The sequence below is a fragment of the Cervus canadensis genome, chromosome 25, assembly GCF_019320065.1.
Source record: "Cervus canadensis isolate Bull #8, Minnesota chromosome 25, ASM1932006v1, whole genome shotgun sequence".
NCBI classification, from domain to species: Eukaryota; Metazoa; Chordata; class Mammalia; order Artiodactyla; family Cervidae; genus Cervus; species Cervus canadensis.
In genome coordinates this window covers 28,526,451-28,547,533 of record NC_057410.1, presented here as the reverse complement: position 1 = coordinate 28,547,533, position 21,083 = coordinate 28,526,451, and the positions used below count along the sequence as shown (strand labels likewise).

Genomic DNA, 21,083 nt, shown 5'->3' with positions numbered 1-21,083 from the left:
TTGCTGGGGAAGCCATTGCCCCACAAAGGTTAGGACACCAGAGATGCACCAGGGTCTTGTGGAGGGGAGGGACTGGAGGAACCTCCTGCAGGAACAAGGATCAGGAAGGTACAGAATAATCCTGCGATCCAGCTAAGTTCCATCTCCCAGCGGCTGATCTGGGCAGAAGGGAAGTGGAGGTGAGAAATACAGGAGGAGGATGACTGGTGAGGAAGAGAACAGCCCCCAAGGGTGTGGGAACTGTTAAAATACTGTGCAGACAGCCTGGCGCTGCTTCAACAACACTGAGATCAAAAGCAGGACAGGCTACTTACCCCCCACTTCTCTACTGCTCTGTGCTGCTCCTCCCAGGGGCTTCAGGCCCACCCCAGTGTCTGCCCCTGGATGACCCTCCAGCCTAGGACACTCTCTAGCTCCCAGCTTTCCCACCACTGCTAAGACCAACCCTAGCGAGTCTGGTGACTTCAGTACGGTGCTGGTGACAACTTCCCAAATGGCATCTTTGATTCACTCCTCACTTTCCATGGCCCCCGGAGCAGGGTTCCCAGGGACGGGGCAGGAGTGAATGCCCCTCCCACTAAACCTTTTTGTCAAGGCACATCTGGGCTCAATGCTGAGCCCTCCTGAGCCTCTGTGCTCAAAGAGAGAAAGAGGAGGGCCCCTGACACTTGTTCTTAGAGAGATCTTGGCAGCTCCCTGCTGCCTCCTGCAGTGATGTGTGAAGGGGGCTGTGAGCCAAATCCACACTTTGTATAGAGGGGAAGGATGTCAAGCTATTCTGTCCTTTTTAGCTGGTGACATACAGACTTCCTGGAACCTGAGAGGGGGCAGGGGACCACCCGTCTTTCTCACGCTCTGTCTGATAATCTATCACACTCCCTCTCCCCCTAACTGCCTACACCCATAGCAGCCCTCTGCTTCTCTGGGCTCCCTGCTCAGCATCTCCACCCTCTTGGGTGTGAGCAGAAACCCTGAGCATCCCGACGCAGCAAAGTCCTCTTGCCGTGGCCTCCATGCACAGCTGGGAAGCAGTGGCCTGAGAGAGATGAGTCAGCTGGCACATTTGAGGCAACAGTGTGCCGAAGCCGGTTCTAGGAGTCGGGCCTGGGGCTGGTTCATGATACAAGGAGGCGAGATCAGTTCAGGATAGTGATGCGTGAGATATTTGGGTCATGGGCCCTGAGGAGGATCTGGGAGAGCTGTCTCTGTCTGTGATCTGTCTCCTCAGTGAAACTGCACAGTCCCAGGCAAGCAGCCAGTTTTGCCAGAACTGCCCAGAGCCCACCCATGGACAGCTCCATGGGCTCCAGTTTAATATCCCAGCTTGGGAGTTTGTGGGCTGAAGACCCATAAACATGGCTTGAGCACTTGAGAAATCAGCGCTAAGAAATCAGATGGATATAGGGCACAGGTGTGATAAAGTGAAGGAGCACAGCGTTAGGGGGAGTAGCACCCCTGGGATGGATCAGCAAAAGCTTTTCAGCAAAAGGGAAATCTGACATGAGCAGGAGGAGGTGGACTGACCCGGATCCTCTGGTATCTGGAGAGATGCTGGGATCCCAGTGATGAACAAAACAAAACGTGTCCTGGGCATAAGCCCTGTGTCATTACAGCAGACCCCCCATGCCTCTGTTTCCGCATCTGTAATAATTCTCATCACATAGAACTGTTAGTAGATTGGAGACCAGGAACGTAAACAACATCCCATGAAGGACAAAGTGCTGTGGGATGGGAGATATTTAAGATCCTGCTAAGGAGGCCAAACGAAGTGACAAACTACTCCTGGCCCCTCCAAGGGCCAGTAACTCCGGATGCTGCATCTACTGCCCAAGAGGGAGGGGGTCACCAGGGAGACTCGCTTGGCCGCACTTGACATTCCTCTCAGTTGCCCACGGACAAGGGGACTTGTGATTGCTCAGAATCACAGAATAGGACAAGGAAAAATGTTGGCAATGATGTGCCTCCAGGGACTTGCCAAGACAACACTTCCTCAATATCCCAGCACAAAAGTCTGACACTGTCATCTTTTTCTTACCAGAGAAATGTTATTTCTGTTTCAGAGCCAATGGCGTGGGTTCTATCTCTGAGTCGGGAAGATCCCTTGGAGGCGGGCATGGCAACTCACTCCAGTACTTTTGCCTGGAGAATCCCATGGACAGAGGAGCCTGGTGGACTACAGTCCATGGGGTTGCACCAAGTTGGACACAACTAAAGCAACTTAGTATCCACACATCATCTCTTTTTCTTACCAGAGAAGCTATTTCTGTTTCAGAGTGAATAGCATCCAGTTAAACCTGCAGAGCGAAGTACAGACACTGTCCTGGCCCTCTGGGGGCACCCAATGTACGGACAGTGAACCCATGCCATGGCCATAGTAACAGGTCTCAGAGGATGGGCCCTGAACTGCGGGTGTGGCAGTGTGGGGCCCACCCTGGAAAATGGAGCCCAGGAAACCCTCAGCATCTTACACTTTAGTGTTTAAGCGTCAGTTGAGGTCCTGTTGTGGAGGGCTGGTGGGGAAGGTGGGCTCTGTACAGACTCTCCCCAATCCACCCTCACTCCAAAGTAGAAAACCTAAACAACCAGGGCATCAGGGAAGCGCCAGAAAGGGCAAAGATATTCCTACCCCCCGCAAAAGAGAAAGATTCTGGAGATTTTACATCCGGGGGACTTCAAATCTCAGACAGACTCTTCTCAGAATCTAAAACATTTTAAAATTAATTAATTACATTTTCCTCAAAATCATTAAGAAGAAGTTTTATGGCTAATATGGAGTCCTAGAAGAAGAGGTCAAGTCCTCCACCTGCTCCTGGGTCTGCTGGTAAGCTCTGACACCAAGGAGAGAGAAAGAATAAAAGGAGAAACAGTAAACTTGAATTTTAGCTGCTAGAGTCAGAATTTGGAGGTGATGAAATGCTATTTGTTTCCTTCTTTAAAATGAACCGTCAGTAGTGTTTTTATTTCTTATTGAAGTATAGTTGCTGTGCAATATTATATGTTATAGGTGTATAATACAGTGATGCACAACTTTTAAAGGTTATATTGAATTTATAGTTATGACAAAATATTGGCTATATTCCCCACATCCCTGTAGCTTATTTTGTACCTAATAGATTATGCCTTAGTGAAAGGTTATTTCAAAGAGATACGCTGTTCTGTCGCTTTAGTTGTGTCCGACTCTTGGTGACCTCATGCACTATAGCCCCCCAGGCTCCTCCGTCCATGGGATTTTTCCCAACAAGAATACTGGAGTGTTGCTATGCCCTCCTCCAGGGGATCTTCCCAACCCAGGAATCAAACTCAGGTCCCCTGTGGCTCCTGCATTGCAGGCGGATTCTTTACTGCTGAGCTGCTGGGGAAGCCCAAAGTTTATCAATCAACTTTGTTTCTAGGTACCTTTGAAAAGCAGAATATAAACTCTGAAGGAACTCACAGTGGAGAATCAAGACATAAGAAAATTGTGCCATTCAGATCCTAGTTGCTCAACCTGGCAGGTGTTCCTGATGCTAAAACTCCCTTTGTTAGCTGAAGTCATAGACACTTGCCCTTCTTCCTCCTCTCTGGCTGCGTTTCATCTGCTTTTCTGCTGCTATTGCCTCCCTGCTCCTCTGTGAGAAAAATTATTAAAAGCAGAGTGTGGATTTTGATTTCCAAGTTCCCCCAGAGTTGGCTTCAGCAGTCAGGGCTTTACCTCCTGCTAAAGGAGATCAGTCCTGGAAGGACTGATGCTGCAGCTGAAACTCCAATACCTTGGCCACCTCATGCGAAGAGTTGACTCATTGGAAAAGACCCTGATGCTGGGAGGGGTTGGGGGCAGGAGGACAAGGGGATGACAGAGGATGAGATGGCTGGATGGCATCACCGACTTGATGGGCATGAGTTTGAGTAAACTCTGGGAGTTGGTGAAGGACAGGGGGGCCTGGCGTGCTGCGATTCATGGGGTCGCAGAGAGTTGGACATGACCGAGCAACTGAACTGAACTGAATGTTGGTTTGAAGCACAAACTGACTTCTGAATGGCGGGGCACGTAGGGGTCTGTAATCCAGTGACTCCATTTTACACAGGGATCCCCAGCCTTTGGGATCTAATGCCTGATGATTTGAGGTGGAGCTGATGTAATAATAATATAAATAAATAACAATAGGAATAAATGCACAATAAATGTAATGCACTTGAATCAAATCCACAGAACAACTGTCTTCCACAAAACCGCTCCATGATGCCAAAAATGTTGGGGACCACTGATTTTACAGACAAGAAAATCAAGACTCAGAAAGGTGAAGGGTTGCCCCGAAGTTCTGGAATCAGTTGGCTGCAGCTTCTCTGACCCCACATGTGATGTTCTTCCCATTCCTGTTGGTTTCTAGACCCCTCAGTCCACAGGTGAGAAGAGGGAAGTCTGGTAAGAGAGGAGACATGCCAAAGTCACATGGCTAGTTTCTGGCAGACAGACCTGACCTTTACAACTAAACACGGTCTTCCCAGTTCATTAAACTGCTTACCTTATAAAAGTACTGCTAAATAGGGACAAATAGGCTGCTTTGAATGCCTGATGGGTTCAGTATGTGAGCTATGGCTCATAAAAATATAATTTGCTTCATGAATTTAAGTGTGTCTAAGGCTCATAAAAATATAATTCGTGTCATGAATTTAATACATCTCGAATGAGTGACTGTACTAGCTCCAGTAAACAGTCACTGCTTCTTTAGCAATGACTTGAATTTTCAGAATTACTGAACTGAACTGAAAATGCTTTTAAAGAAGAGTTTGTCTCTAGACAAACTGATAGAATGTGAGATCTTGGACTGGATCCTGATTTAAAAAGGAAAAAAGCTATAAAGGACTGAATTGGAATAAGGGGAGAATTTTTGAATATGGACCATATATCAGAAAATGACATACCACTGTTAAATTTCCTGAATTCAATCATTGTGTCATGCTTATATAGCAAAATTGTGTTATTCTTCAGGTTGCATGAGGAAATATTTGAAGGTAAAATTTCATAATCTGAGAGTAAGTTACTCTCAAAAGTGTCAAGAGTTAAAAAAATTAATACTTATATAAATAAAGAGCTATGGCAAATGTTACAATGGAATATGGATGTTAATTTGCTCTTCTAATGGATGTTAGGTAGGCTTGATAGGTTTCCCAAATAAAGTTTTGGGAAAAGAAAAAAGAAGAGTTTGGAAGACCCATGGTTTTTGATGGGGAAAGTAAAAAACTGCCCAGAGAGCTTTGAACAATTATCCTCTTTTTTCCCCCCTCTTGATAAAAATTCCTGTAGCAAAGGTACCAACTAGAATCAAGACCTTTGGCCATTTCTTCCAAAACAAGGAATCCCAGTGCTTACAGTTCTGAAGGCACCTCAAAGAACTTTGTTGCTAGACTGAAGAGCAAGAGTCTCTTGAATTTGGTCTTCTACAATTCCACTTTTTTCCCGCCATGCTTTTCTCTTTCTCTTTCTCACTTTTTAAAAGGGGGACAGTATTTCTTCACTTGCTTCCTCCCAGTATTATTCTGAGCCAACCCAACACAGAAGCCTTGAAAGAGACAAAAGACAGGGGCAGCTTAAAATGATGGGGAAGGATTGAGATGGAAGCTGGGGCTAGGAGGAAAGGTGTGGGCTGAAAGCATCCGAATGGAAGCATCTTCCAGTGGACATTTGGCATAGGTAACTGCTGAAGAAATGGCAGGTTCCCAGGTAAAGGCACAGCAGATGAATTGTAGCTGTGAATGGCAGCAGTGCAATCTAGGATTAGTAGGAAGGCTTCCCACAAGTGAGGGGTTGAGGAAGATGGGGGGGGGCAGATTTAATCTGGGAAAATCTCTGAACTGTGGGGAAGCAGTGAGTAGTATAATGATGATGACTCTATTTTCCTGAAATCTTAACCAGGATGGGAGGGGGAGTTTGATGGCTGTCTTATCCTTCCATATCAGGGTGGTTATATGGATAATGGGTAAGCAAGAATATTGATGCCAGAGAAGGGGGAGGACTTAGTTTAGAAAATAGCTTAGCTGGAACAACGGGTGGGGACAACATGAATTTTTCATGAAGACCATTTTTTGGCTCTTTCTGTGTGAATGAAGACATATTATGGATGAGAACACACAGGCGCACACTTTGGAGTGATAGTATTAACTAGATAGCATTTTAGCCCACAAGGCACACGTCCAGTGACTTGTAGGTAGCATGAATGAACAGGAGCTGAGTTCATTCAACTATTGGTTGAGTCTATGGAAAACAAAGCTGGGATGTGTAACCTTGCGTTGTCTGGTCAGATCTGCTGGAAATCAGAAAATTCCCAATTAGAATACTAGAACTGCAAGGGACATCTGAGACCACAGTAGCAGGAAAGGAGATGATATTCTTCTCTGTGGAAGCCCAAGGATGCAGCTCAATGTAACCCAAGGAGGATGGTGATGTGACTGTAACAGAGATACACAGGCAGGTATGGGAGTTTAGGGAGGGGGAAATTAAGTTTCAGTGGGAGAATCTGAGGTTAGCATCCATACCAATTTCCCACTGGTTAAACAGTTCACCCCGTTTTTGCTTAACACTGAGGTTTGCTTTTCTGCTCCACTGGCCAAAGAATGTGCTTTTGAAAAACTAAATACTTAGAGGCTTGGGCTTGCCAGCAACTCTTTGAAAGAAGAATTGAGGAGCCAGAAGAAGACTTTATCCTACAGGATCCCTGTTCTGTTCTCAGAGATAGCAAATCTTGAAACCCTTTATACCAAGAGGTTAGTGTTGTTCTGGCCCATTAGGCATCTAGGATAAATGTTTTTATTTTATAGATGAAGAGATTGAGGGCTGTATGGAAGTCAGTCACAAAATCATAACCAGAACCAAGAGTCTTAACTTGGATTTCATTGCCCTAAAGAATGCAAAACAGGTTATCTAGAAAAGCATATTCAGATTATATAAAATGTAAAATTTAAAATGGAAATAAAATATGTTCTAAAGCATACAATCTGCATTAATTCTACCCTTCATGTTTCAAGAGAAGAGGAGAGTGCTTCCTTCTTAAACCTGACTTTCAAAACCTGGCAAATAGACCTAGAAAGAGAAGGTGCCCTGCAGTGAGCATGGGAGGGAGAGTCAGTCGGGGTGAATTACAGAGCAGTAGAGCATGGAGGCGAGGCGGTGTGCTTGGCACAAGCCTGGAGCCTGGTAGAGGCTCCGCAGATGTTTGTTCCTTTCCTTCTCGGAGGATTAAGAACCCCCCTCCCCCAACCCCACCAAGTCTGGCGTGGCCTTGGCACAGCCTCAGTGGTGTAATGGACCATTAGGGCATTGTTCAGATACCTGCAGGTAACATTTGACATTGGATTGAGGTTCACGCTAAAGCTTTTAGCCTATGGTTTATATGCATGATTATATAAGCCAGACTGGGGAAAAAAAGTCAAGCACATTCATTTACTCAATTCAGTGTTGTCTTAATGCAAACCAAATATCCTGAAAAGATCAGTGTCAACCATCTCTTCCCTACTTTGGCTACTTAGTTGAGACTTAGGATTGGAGACTTGGGAGAGGGGGTGTGAGAAGGTAAATAATACTTATTGAGTTTCTACTATTAACTAAGAACTATGCATAGCACATGAGCTTATCTTGTTCTGCTTCTACAATAGCCATGTTCTTCTTCTTACTTTTATAGATGAGGAAACCAAGACTTCAAGAGTATTATGAATTATCCAAGGTCATTTAACTCAAATACAATGAAACTGGGACTTAGTCTCAAAGCGTACGTTTTTACATTCTTTTATGCTAACTCTGCCCTAGGATCTGACAAATCCTAGGGAAATCTGTAACTTGTGGCATGGTTGTGGAGGTGCACAGTCATAGCCATCAGATGGGAGAATAAGATACTAAGGGTGAAAGGAAAAGAAGATATCTATGTTTCACCCAAAACAGTAATGAGACCTAACACTTGTATCGTGTGTCATGGTTTTCAAAACAGTTTGAATGAACTTCCCACTTTATGGGTAAGAATACAGAACCTTAGCATTTAATTCAAAGTCACAGAGCCAGTAAATGGGAAAACTGGGGACTCAAATTCAGAATGTTTGACATTAAGTTCAATTCTAGTACTGCATATTGCATCCCCTATGTATATGGCCACGTAGACCAAGGAAGGACCTTGGTTGAGTTTAAGCATGGAGACTCTGTGTACTTGATGGGTCTTCTGATGTTCACCCACCTCTGGGTATCATTGAAGAGCCCAGCTTCCAAACTGCTTAGCATGATCACCAAGTAATACATGATCACTAAATGACTGAATCAATGTACACTTGGATCTTGGAGTTGCATAAAGCCTATTATTGCAATATTTCGTTGGGTACCCAGAGTTAGACAAACCCAGGGACAGAGGAACTTCCCTGAAGCCTCTCATTCTCTGGGTTTTCATGTAGAAAAATCATGGAGTCGATAGTTATAAAGACCTGGTTACAGGAAGGAAAATTCTCCTCTTCTCAGTGACTGGCTACTGTGGAGTCCTGGTGTGGCATGGGAAGGGAATAGTTAAGATATTTTGCAAAATGGCAACTTTTTTTCTTTATTATCTTCTTTTTTTTTTTAAATTTCAAAATCTTTATTGAATTTGTTACGGTATTGCTTCTGTTGTTTATGTTCTGGCTTTTTGGCCATGAGGCATGTGGTATCTTAGCTCCTTGAGAGGGGATCGAACCCTCACCCCCTGCATTAAAAGGTAAAATCTCAACCACTGGACCACCAGGGAAGCCCAAAACTGACAACTCTTTTGAAGCATCCTTGGTCAACTTCTTTCTGTGAGAAGTTGTGTGTTTCCCCATATCGCATTCATGCTCTGAAAAATCCCCTGTTGAGACTCTCCCTGGCACAGAAGAAAAAGCAAGGGGGAACACTGAGGCTAGTATTGAGGAGGCTCCGAAGTCTCTAAGCCTGTCATCTCTTCCATCAGCAGAACTGGGTGGCAAGCTTCCAGAGGCCCTAGGGGCAGCTGGCCTCCCTTGAATTGGTCCAGAGCATGGAGCAGCATTCTGCAGAATGCCCTTTTTTTTTTTTCTTTTCCAGATTGAGAAACTCCCATCCTGACCTCCTCTTTTGATGATTTTACAAAAATCAAATGGCGTGACAGATGCTCAGATAAACAGAAGTTTGCAATCAAAGCAACTTCTGGATGGAGCTGATTAATAGATTTTTAAATGGCTATTAGCTTGATAATCACTCACCAGGAGTAGCTTCCAGGCAGACCAAACCCTTGCATACGTGGGCCCACACCCATGCTCACCAACACCTAGTTGGCCTGTATAAAAGGGGACCATGACAGTCTTCCAACAGCAGCACCGAGTCTCCCATCGGATCTCCTCTCGGGAACCTGCAACTTCCCTCTCCGGGCAAAGGCATCATGAGCTGTCAGATCTCCTACAAGTCTCGAGGAAGAGGAGGAGGAGGTGGAGGAGGATTCCGGGGCTTCAGCAGCGGCTCGGCCGTGGTCTCCGGTGGAAGCCGGCGATCAGGAACCAGCTTCTCCTGCTTGAGCCGCCATGGCGGTGGCGGCGGGGGCTTCGGCGGAGGCGGATTCGGCGGAGGTGGCTTTAGCAGTCGAAGTCTCGTTAACCTTGGAGGGTCCAGGAGCACCTCCATTAGCGTGGCTGGAGGAGGTGGAAGCTTTGGCTCCTATGGAGGATTTGGTGGCAGAGGAGGTGGCTTTGGAGGCGGCCTCGGCGTTGGAGGAGGCAGTGGCTTTGGAGGCGGCAGTGGCTTTGGAGGAGGCAGTTTTGGTGGCGGCGGCTTTGGTGGAGGCCGCTTTGGAGGTGGTGGTGGCTTTGGAGGTTTTGGGGGTCCTGGTGGCTTCGGGGGTCCTGGTGGCTTCGGACCTGGAGGATTCCCTGGTGGAGGTATCCACGAAGTGTCTATCAACCAGAGCCTCCTGCAGCCTCTCAATGTGAAAATTGACCCGGAGATACAGAACGTGAAGTCTCAGGAGCGTGAGCAGATCAAAGCTCTCAACAACAAATTTGCCACCTTCATCGACAAGGTGAGTCATGAGAAGCTGGCTTCCTCTGAGGCTCAGGATGCCCTGCTTTTAGTGCTAATTGAAAAGCAAATGATAGAGATTCATTTTTTAAGGAGCCATAGGTGCAGTATGGAGAAGGCAATGGCACCCCACTCCAGTACTCTTGCCTGGAAAATTCCATGGAAGGAGGAGCCTGGTGGGCTGTAGTCCATGGGGTCGCTAAGAGTCGAAAGGACTGAGCGACTTCACTTTCACGCATTGGAGAAGGAAATGGCTACCCACTCCAATATTCTTGCCTGGAGAATCCCAGGGATTGGGGAGCCTGGTGGGCTGCCGTCTATGGGGTCGCATTAAGTCGGACACCACTGAGGCAACTTAGCAGCAGCAGGTGCGGTCACACTGTTCTGGGTAATCGGCAGTATCCATAGGGGAAAGATGCAGGCTTCATGGCCTCCATCTTCCATAATAGTCTGCGGTTGGGAATTAATTGTGACTTTGGCTTTATTGTCTCAGCCTAAACAAACAATACTAATGGAAAATTCTGAAAATCATAAAAAAAAAAACAAAAAAAACCTGACACAGACAAGAAATGGACTATTTCAAGCCAAACGTTTTAGCGGGGATGGGTAAAATGTCTTCTGAGACTGTTCTTCCTTCTCTAGGAGTTATTGCTCTATTAAATTCTGGGAAGCTAAGCCTGAAATATCTATTTAGGAATGAGTGAAATTTCTGCCTTCAAGAGAAGCTTTCTTAGTTTTATGAACCACAAAGTTTTTAATTGATGTCATTTTGGAGTGTGATAGGGTTCTCTCCCATTTCAAGGCAGAGGAACCTGTCTAAGAAATTTACAAGGCTCTTAAAAACCAGATGGAGGAACCCTGCCTTTATACTCATAGCCCTTAGGAGCAGTGCCAGTGAAAGCTTGCTTTTGATTTCCCCCAGGATTTATGGGACATTTGCTGGGAATTCAAGTAGTATCAGGGTGGGGGAGATGGCATGGAGTTTTGAAAGCAGCTGCAAACGAAATAGTGGGTGGGAAAGTAGGAAAAAAGAGTTCTCTGCATGGAGAGTGCCAGATGTAACATTTAGGAGCCTACAGAACTTTCCAAGTGTGGAGACAGAGAGCTCAGAAGCTCGGCCTGGCATGATCCGGCATGCAGCCGGTGAGGATGAAGCCACGTGGTTTTCCCTATCTCCTGAAGGAGAATCAGAGCTGACCCTGGCCTGCTGGTGGGAAGGACAACCCAGAGCTCATGTGCTCGCCTTCTGGTCCCCACAGGTACGATTCCTGGAGCAGCAGAACCAGGTGCTGCAGACCAAATGGGAACTGCTACAACAAATCGATGTGGGCACCCGTACCACCAACCTGGAACCCCTCTTCCAGGGGTACATCAGCCAACTGCAAAGTTATTTGGACAAGCTTTCTTCAGAAAGAATGTCACAAGAGTCAGAGCTGACCAACATGCAGGATCTTGTTGAGGATTTTAAGAAGAAGTAAGTGGCAGAGTAAAAACTAAGTGGACATAAACATTGATTTGAGCCCATCCAATCATTGCCCCAGAAAACCACTCATCTCCCAGTTGTATTTGTGGGGATAAAGGGGAGAACCTTCTGTATCTTTGCTGATTGTTTGGGAGGGAGACATTTAGGGCTTTAGAGATGGTGTTTTTGACAAGTTTGATGGTTAATATATAGGAAAGCATCCTCATCTGGATCATTTCAATTTAGACAAAAGTGTTTTTTTAATAGTCCCAGGAAATGGAGTATTTTGGGTGAATCCAGTAGGAAAAGAAGAAGAAAAAGGGAAACAAACTAGTACTAATCTAACTGCAGTGTCCTTGGGTACCAACAGGTATGAGGATGAAGTCAACAAGCGCACAGCTGCTGAGAACGAGTTTGTGACACTTAAAAAGGTGAATGAGAGGATGTCATGGTTGGGGAGGGAGTGAGGATGCATCAAAGCCCATCATGCCTAGATGGACAGGTTGGAGCACACCTCTGAGTGAAAAAAGCACTAGCCAGAGAAAGGGCAAAGCATATCCATGGCTGGTTCTCTTGGAAATAAAGGTGTCTCTGTAGTTCAAGCTTCAGGCAATTTCTGCACTTTTGCTAGGACATTTACCATCAATTACCTACTCAAGGACTGTATTGGATCTTGAAAGCTATGACCATAGAAAGCACTTAATTTTTTTTCTAAAGGACTGAGGAAGGCATGGGACTTCCTTAGATTGCCTGCTTAAAGATGTAGTCAGTTGGGCTGACAAAGGTTTGAGCCTGAAGGCAGAAGTGTGGGTTCTCAACCTGGTTTCTGCAGAAGCTTTGGTGTGAAATCCAGGAGAGGTGGGATGGATAGATAGGATGGGAGAGTTGGGGACTGTTAAAAGCCACAGAGGCTGTTATGCTCTTTGGTGGAAACACAGAGCATCTCAAGCAGGAAGGAGAGAATGGTTGACAAAGCTCGGTCCCATCAGAGCTCTGATGGTCTTGGGGGAGTGTGAGCAGTGACATGGGCATGTAGCCCCCTGCAGAGATGCACTGTGGACGTCATGGCGAATGAGGTCCTGTAGGGTTGTGGATTATCTGAGGTACCTGGGATTTTGGAGAGCAGCTGACAGGGACTGGGAGGAGGAGTGGTAGAGAGGCCCATACACAAAGCACTGCAAGGTGGGGGTAGGGGGCCGTGAGCCTCATCAGAGACCCTGACCTTCCCTGTAGGATGTGGACCATGCCTACATGAACAAGGTGGAGCTGCAGGCCAAGGTGGACTTGCTGAGACAGGAAGTGGAGTTCACAAAAATGCTCTTTGATGCAGTAAGTAGGCTGCTCTTAAATGGACCCTTGCTACCTACCCTTCACCCCAAAGGAAGTCCTCTCCCACTGGGGAAAAGGGGCTGTGGGTGGGGTTTATGGGTGGCTGACTTCAACTGACCAATATCTAGGCCACTGGGAGCTTCTTTGGTGTAGGTCTTGGCGGAGAGGAACTTTCTCCTCTGATGTCACAGGAAGTAAAGCTCCGTTAGGACAAATTCCCTCACCCCAGCTCCCCTTAGGAAGAGACTCACCCTGTTTTTCTTCTTATATCCAATATATTTCAGAGGTCAAAATATAATGTACTCCCCTCTTCCCTGCCCAAGTGCACACACATGACTTCTGCAACAGGAAGTACAATTTAAGGCATTTGCCATCAAATGGCTTCTTTCTGGGGGCACTTATTAAGCTGCATAAATGGTGAAGGCTGTTAACTAGGAGGCTCAGAAATGCAGACCCCTCCCCGTAATTCTCAGTACTACCTGACTGGGAATGATGGCTATATCACTTTATGTCCCACCCAGTACATAGTTAGTCTGAGATTCTGCATTTCCCTGGGACCGGGGGAGGGGAATTCCTCCTCACTGCCTGTGGCTGTGGGCAGGGACGTCGCGGCCAGACCTTCCCTGTGTTGTAGGAGCTGTCCCAGATGCAACAGAGTGTCTCCGACACCACCGTCATCCTGTCCATGGACAACAACCGCAGCCTGGATCTGGACAGCATTATCACTGAGGTCCGGGCCCAGTACGAGGAGATTGCCCAGAGGAGCAAGGCCGAGGCCGAGGCGGTGTACCACAGCAAGGCACGTTCTGGGTGGGCAGGGAGAGCCGCAGCTCTTTCTAATGAGCTGCGTTCCAGCCCAGCCAATAAGTGTACAATAAGGTTATTGGATTTGTCTAGTGGAAATTGGGCATCATTCCCAAGAAAGGGTGTCTGTAGTATCCCAAATGCCCTCAGTCAAGTACGGCACTGGTCCTCCATCTCCCACTCAACTTGATTGACCCTCCCTGGTCAGATCAGACTTTCTTGGCTCAACCTGAACTTTCTCCAAACTGCAACACTCTTCCTCTTCCTATGCAGTATGAGGAGCTCAGGATAACTGCTGGGAAGCATGGAGACAGCCTGAAGGAGGTCAAGATGGAGATCAGCGAGCTGAACCGCATGATCCAGAGGCTGCAAGGGGAGATCGCTCAAGTGAAGAAGCAGGTGGGGTCTGTGCCCTAGGATGGCTACAGTTCTCCTGGCTGAGTGCAGCTCAGGGTGGCGTGGGAGGTTGTGTGCAGGGGTGTGTGTGTGTGTGTGTGTGTGTGAGTGAGAGAGAGAGAAATTCTAATATAGTGTATGTTGATCACAAAAAACCTTGGGCTTGACATAATTAAAGACTTAGAACAATTTTAGAGTGATCAAGAGACATTCTTGGGGCTTCCCTGATAGCTCAGTAGGTAAAGAATCCACCTGTAATGCAGGAGACCCTGGTTTGATTCCTGGGTTGGGAAGATCTGCTGGGGAAGGGATAGGCTAACCACTCCATTATTCTTGGTCTTCCCTCGTGGCTCAGCAGGTAAAGAATCTGCCTGTAACGTGGGAGACCTGGGTTCAATCCCTGGGTTTGGAAGATCCGCTGGAGAATTCTATGGACTGTGTAGTCCATGGGGTCACGAAGAGTCAGACAGGACTGAGCGGCTTTCACTTTCAAGACTCATTCTCAAGTAGGGATTAAGTGCAGGGAAAGAATTGTGTTAACTTTTTGTTCGCTTTCACGGGTGAAATGGAACAGTGTCTTACGAAGCTAGAGGTCATGGCTCATCAAAGATCACAGGTGTCACCTCCCATTTGTACCTCTTTGCACAGCTGGCTGTGTGATGCAGGGGCAGGGAGTGCTGCAGGGGGTTGGCCAGGTTTGGACATTAGCTCTGGAAGAGGTAATGTGGGGCAGAGAACTGACTCCACAAGCAACAGAAGTTCTATGAAGCCATTCACACCAGTGTTTGCACCTGCAACTGTAAAATGGGGTAACAACTCTGGTCCTAGGTTGTGAGCATCAAAGGTCACGATGGGGAAAGGGTTAAGGGTCCAGTCAAAGGGGACTTAGGAAGACAGAGGCTCAGAGACAGCAGCAAGTCTTAGCAAGTTGTTTGTAACTTGCATTAATTCTCTGGTGACACACTTCCAGGGCCAGTGATCCTGGCTTCTGCACATCCTTGCTCCCTCCCTCTCCTCCTCTGCCAAGACAGATTGCACTTCCTGTCCCAACAGAAACCTTTTCTACTTCTCTCCTAGTGTAAGAGTGTACAAGACTCCATTGCAGATGCTGAGCAGCGGGGAGAGAATGCCCTCAAAGACGCCCAGAGCAAGCTGAGTGAGCTGGAAGAGGCTCTGCAAAAAGCCCGCGAGGACCTGGCCCGGTTGCTGCGTGACTACCAGGACCTGATGAACACCAAGCTGTCCCTGGATGTGGAGATCGCCACCTACCGCAAGCTGCTGGAGGGCGAGGAGTGCAGGTGAGGGGCCCCAGGAAGCCAGAGGGTACCCTGGTCCACCTTCTCCTCTCCTGGAGCCAGGGCTGGAGGTGGAGGCAGAGAAAGCAGAGGGAGGGGCAGGGCCTTCTGACAGCTGAGAGCTGACATCACTGGAGAGATTCAGGACACAGAGCAGCGCTGCAGAGCTGTAGGCTTCTCAGTGAGGAATGACTAACAAGGTAGATTAAATTTTAAATTAAATGAAGCAGTAAATTAATATTTCTCTTTTCTGAAAGGGAAAACTGATGGTGTGAACACAGATTAGTTCTTGACAATCTGAAACATCGTCTCTGGGTCTGCAGGGTGTGTGGCATCTTCTCCTTCCACCTTGTGACCCAGGGCGGGATGTTGTGGGTTGGAAGGTGCTGCCTGGCTGGGGCATGCCCACAGAGCAGGCACCAGATCTAGCTCTTTGCAGGTTTCTTGAGTGACATACAGAACCACGTGTTAACCTCCCGAAGGGAGCCTTTCCTTCCTCTGTGGTCTAAGACCTTTGTTAGTGTCCTCAGTACCCCTGGTGATTCAGTCTGGCTGAAGCAATTAGACGGGAAAAGCCCCTCGGTCCACCAGAGAGCCAGTATTACAGAAAGGGAGCGGCTTTGGCTTTGCTCGGGCTGCTGCTGGGTACCTGTCTGGAGGCCGGGCCTCCTCTCCCCAGCTTGCAAGATGAAGTGGGAAAGAATTCAGATGAAGTAGGGGAGGGCGGGGTGGGAGTGCAGGACAGGGAGGCTGTACAGAGTCGCAGTTCTCTCTGAATTGAATGTTCACAGAAGAGTTTTCATTTGAGAATTTCTGGTGAGGCTTGGATTCTTCATATCAGACTCCCTAAGATGGATTTAAATAAAACAATGGGTTGCCAGTTCAGGAGTGAATTTGCTTTCGATCAGTTTTATCAGAGCAAGAAATTGAGATGACTTGGGGTGCCAGAGTGTCTGGAAACATGGGGCCCGTCCCCATCTCTGTCACCTGGCAGCACCAAAGAAAGTAGGCTGTGTGAGGCCATGGTGGCTGAGTTTTGAGGTTGAAGTGGGTGGTCGTAGGTGGAAGTTGTAAAACCGCGTATGCAGAGTCCCTAAGTGCTCTGCCCAGAGTTATTTTCTCTCTCTCTCTCTGGCAGGATGTCTGGAGACCTCAGCAGCAACGTGACTGTGTGTAAGTGCAGGGGGCGGGGGAGTGGTCCTGTCCTGAGGGTGGAGTGGGGCAGAGGCGCCGAGGCAGTTGGAACTGAGGTGTAATGCTGTCTCTCTCTCTGCAGCTGTGACGAGCAGCAGTATTTCTTCAAGCGTGGCCTCCAGGGCTGGGTTTGGAGGTTATGGCTCTGGAGGTAGAGGGTCCAGTTCTGGAGGAGGATTCAGCTCTGGAAGCAGCAGTTACAGCTCTGGAGGCAGAGGATCTGGTTCCAGAAGCGGTGGTGGGAGCCATGGCTCTGGAGGCGGCTCTCGAGGAGGCTATAGCTCTGGAGGAGGATACAGTTCTGGAGGAAAACGCAGCTCTGGAGGCGGCTCCAGAGGAGGGTCCAGCTCTGGAGGAGGCGGTTATGGCTCTGAGAGGGGTGGTTCTGGCTCATGTGAAGGTGGCAGTTCCAGCGTGACCTTCTCATTCAGATAAGGATGGAACCCGCCCTTGACCCTCCCCCTCCAGAATGCCTGTCTCTGTACATCTAACTGACAGCAAGTCAGATCTTGTTATCCACCTCTCACGGCATTGTGGGGCAAAGGGATGCCCATCTATGGTTTTTGAAATATTTTCAAAAACCAGCTAACCAATCAGCTGGAGCCAGTAACACCCTCTGTCCCAAGGGGAAGAGTCTGCATTGTTTAGGTTTGTGCTTCCAGCCCTGCCCCCATTCCCTGCCCCTTCTTGCAATTGCCCTTTTGGTGGTCCTTCTCCCAGAGGGTATTCTGTTGAGCACCCCATCTCAAAGCCTGTGCCTTTCCCCTGGTGGTGCCCCCAGGGAAACATGCTTCTGTGTATATAACCCTCTTGTTGGCTCTGCATCTAAAGTGCTGTGGTCTTGGTGTCTGCATAATAAACTTCATTTGCAACGCATAGCATGTGATGTGTGTTTAATGTCAAGCCTTGGCAGGAGTAGCCAGGAGCTATTACTCATTGCTATCTGGTCAGGAAGATCCCCTGGAGAAGGAAATGGCAACCCACTCCAGTATTCTTGCTTGGAGAATCCCATGGACAGAGGAGCCTAGTGGGCTATAGTTCATGGGGTTGCAAAGGGTCAGACAAAACTTAGCAACCGAACACACACACACACACACACAGAGTAGGATGAGCCTCGACTGGAAAAAGAATGAGAATTAGGGCAAGGATTAGATGCTCTTTTCCTTAACTAGGAAAAGTCAGTGGTGGAAGGAATTTGTACTTAGGAGAGTTCTTTTCTGATAGTAAAATAATGAACCAGGACACAGGCAAGTTTTAGGAATTTTCAGTTCTGGAAGTATTGTGAGATTTATTGAGTACAGTTGAGTCGTGGCTGTGAAGTCACTCAGTCGTGTCCGACTCTTTGTGACCCCATGGACTGTAGCCCACCAGGCTCCTCTGTCCATGGCTACAGTCCATGGGGTTGCAAAGAGTCCAACACGACTTAGCAACTAAACCACTACCAACCATCTTTCGCCGTATTTCCTTTTCTTCCAAAAATGAATAATAAATTTCTCAAAGTAGGAAAAGAATACTTGCTCAGACACAACATCTTTCTAAAATTCCTAGTTTATAATGCTCAAATGTCCTCCAAAAAGTAGTGACATTCTGCAAGAAAGTCCTTGTCACTTTATCCTGGCCAGTACCAAGTTATCAATATTTTCTAATACGGTGGTGAAGCAATATCCCCTTGTTTTAATTAGCATTTATTTCTTAATATTGAAGAAACCTTTTCATATGCATATTTTTCCTTTTGCATTGCTTATTCTCTTCTTAAAAGTCTTTAAAAAGTTTTTTTTTAATTGGAATATTGTTGATTTACAATTTTGTGTTAACTTTAGTTGTACAACAAAGTGAATCAGTTATACATATACATATATCCACTCTTTTCAAGATTCTTTTCTCATATAGGTCATCACAGAGTATTGAGTAGAGTTTCCCGTGCTATACAATAGGTCCTTGTTAGTTATTTATTTTATATATAGTGTCTGTATATGTCAGTCCAAGTCTCCCAACCTGTCCCTCCCCACTTCTCCCCCAGGTAACTCTAAGTTTGATTTCTGCATCTGTGACTATTTCTGTTTTGTAGATAAGCTCATTTGTATCACTTTTTAAGATTCCACATATAGTGATATCATATATATATATATGTCTTTCTTTGTCTGACTTACTTCATTCAGTACGACAATCTTTAGGTCCATCCATGTTGCTGCAAATGGCATTATTTTGTTCCTTTTTTGTGGCTGAGTAATATTCCATTGCATTTATGTACTACATCTTCTTTAATCATTCCTCTGTTGATGGACATTTAGGTTGCTTTCATGTCTTGGCTATTGCAAATAGTGCTACAAGGAACACTGGGGTGCATATATCTTTTAAAATTATAGTTTTCTCCAGATATACATAGTCCTGCATACTGAAAATTTTCTCCAAAAGGTTTTTAGGTTTACCTTTTAAGTTTATTGTCTATTATGAGTCAATTTTTGTTTAAAGTGTGAAACTTAAGTTGAGGGTTTTGTTTGATTGATTGTGCTTTTGATCTCTGTTATGGGTTGAATTGTGGCCTCAAAAAAGATATATTGAAGTCTTAACACTCAGTACTTCTGAATGTGATCTCATTTGGAAGTAAGTTTTTAAAAAATTTCCCTTGAGACTTCTTTTTTGACCCATGAGTTATTTAGACGTAAATTGTTTAGTTTCCAAGTGTTTGGAAAAAATTTTGTTTCTTTACAATTTTTTTTTTTTGGCCACAGTGTGCAGCTTGTAGGATCCTAGTTCCCCAACCAGGTATCGAACCTGGGCTCTCAGTTGTGAGAGCACACAGTTTTAACCACTGGACTGCCAGGGAATTCCTGAAATCTTGTTTTTTAAAAATTAAAAAAATGTTTTATTTCCAGTTTTATTCCTTGTGGTCAGAGAATACACTCCATATGATTTGGATTTCTTCTTTTAGTTCTCTCAGTTTGTTTTCTTTTTAAAACTAAAGTATAGTTGATCTGCATGTTGTGTTAGTTTCAGGTGTATAGCCCAGAGATGCAGTTATACATACATATATATATTCTCTTCAAATTCTTTGACCCTATAGGTTAGTACAAAATATTGGGTATAGTTCCCTGTGCTATACAATAGGTCCTTGTTGGTTATCTATTTTATACATAGTAGTGTTTATACATTAATCTCACCATCCTTGGCTCCTGAAGCCCCTAGTTGCTGTACCTCTTCTCTCCACCTTTAAGATCTTTCTATATTTATTATATATGTGATATCCAGGTTTCTAGTTGTGGTAAGTGGAGTGAGTTCACACCATTTCTTATGCCGGAGCAGTGTCAGAAGAGTCTGCTCCATTTTTCTGGATGAGAAATACTAAATATTCTTTTACAACATGATTTTAGTGCTCATGAAGGGGATGGGGATTGGCTTTCTGCTTCCTTTGGGCTGATTCCTCAGATATGCCTGTCCCAGAGGCTTGGGCAAAGGCTCATGGTAGCACTGCCTGCCCCTCTGTGGGAAATGGGGCTGACTTCGTAACTACGTGAAAATTAGGTAAGGGTTCAGTAGACGTTGATTCCCCAGTAGACATTCCCCAATGTCTCAGTAGACACTGAGGGCAGGGCCAGGATATGAATTGCAAGGGACCCACTATTTGAAAAGCCACTTAGGAGAGATCTAAAGGTAGGTGCTGAGGATACTGTCCTTAGGAGAAATGCTTTCAGGGGTCACTGAAGCATCTCTTTGTCTCCTCCATGACTTCCTGGGACCCCTTCCTCCACCCCAGTTCTGCGCAGTAACTAGAGAGGAGTAGAGGGAAGATGGGATTTGGATCTTGTCCTCAGGAAACTTTCTGGCTGCTTGGTAGGATTGGCACACACCTGGAACACAGGTAGAGACAGGGAGTTAGCATAGACAATCGGTGCAGTTTGGGGAAGCTGGCCAGAGAGGAGTGGCTAGACTGGGATGTGATCAGAGAAGGTTTTCCAGGGTATCTCTGTGGCAGGTTCCCAAGGAGAGAAGGCCAGTGTGGGAGAGGGGAAGTCAAGCCCCTGTAGGGGGAGGGCACTCACACACTGCACTGCCTTCTGAGCGTGAACACTTGCTTTCAGCCCTTAGGGAAAGAGCTCGAGGCCCATGACAGCAGTCTGTATTGAACAGATTTGCTGAGACACCACGGGTCTGAATCGTGACACTCACATATGGAAAGGAATCAATTAGGGTGTGCTCCTGGCTAGGACACCCTGTGTCCTCATCACAGCACAGCCTTGCTTCATGGCTGTGAAGAAACTGCAGAGGGGAAAACCTTTGTGTCTAGTGAAAGAAGACTGAAAAGATTGCTAAGGACTATTGCTGATAGCGAAATTGAGACTGCCCAAGAAAATGATTATTCTTAACTAGAAAAGAGCTCTTTTGTATAAAAAAGAAGAGGAGGTTGAATTTGGCAATTGCTTGGTACAATAGTTGTAGAAGCATCATACCGTTATAATACAGAGTAAGGCCAAAATCTCTACACAGAAATGGAAAAGAGGGATTGGCAAACTGTTCATCTGAGCACTTGCCTAGTGAAACAATTGCATTTTTATGGAGAAAGTATGTACTGTGAATGTATTTGGAATTG

General features: G+C 46.3%; 1 protein-coding gene across 1 annotated transcript; it reads left to right on the top strand.

The window, feature by feature from the left end:
* The first annotated feature begins 9,325 nt into the window (after positions 1–9,325).
* KRT2 (keratin 2) lies at positions 9,326–17,371 on the top strand. The gene is made up of 9 exons (XM_043446889.1): positions 9,326–10,016; positions 11,275–11,489; positions 11,848–11,908; positions 12,711–12,806; positions 13,441–13,605; positions 13,884–14,009; positions 15,084–15,304; positions 16,440–16,474; positions 16,578–17,371. The coding sequence occupies exons 1-9, from the start codon at positions 9,384–9,386 to the stop codon at positions 16,928–16,930; spliced, it is 1,905 nt and encodes a 634-aa protein (XP_043302824.1). The 5' UTR covers positions 9,326–9,383; the 3' UTR covers positions 16,931–17,371.
* Positions 17,372–21,083: the final 3,712 nt, after the last annotated feature.

Excerpts from the sequence above, each read along its gene's own strand:
- KRT2 (XM_043446889.1), top strand. The coding sequence starts at position 9,384 with ATGAGCTGTCAGATCTCCTACAAGTCTCGAGGAAGAGGAGGAGGAGGT. Across the intron at positions 11,909-12,710 it reads AGTTTGTGACACTTAAAAAG|GATGTGGACCATGCCTACAT; the intron begins GTGAATGAGAGG and ends CCTTCCCTGTAG. Across the intron at positions 14,010-15,083 it reads TCGCTCAAGTGAAGAAGCAG|TGTAAGAGTGTACAAGACTC; the intron begins GTGGGGTCTGTG and ends CTTCTCTCCTAG.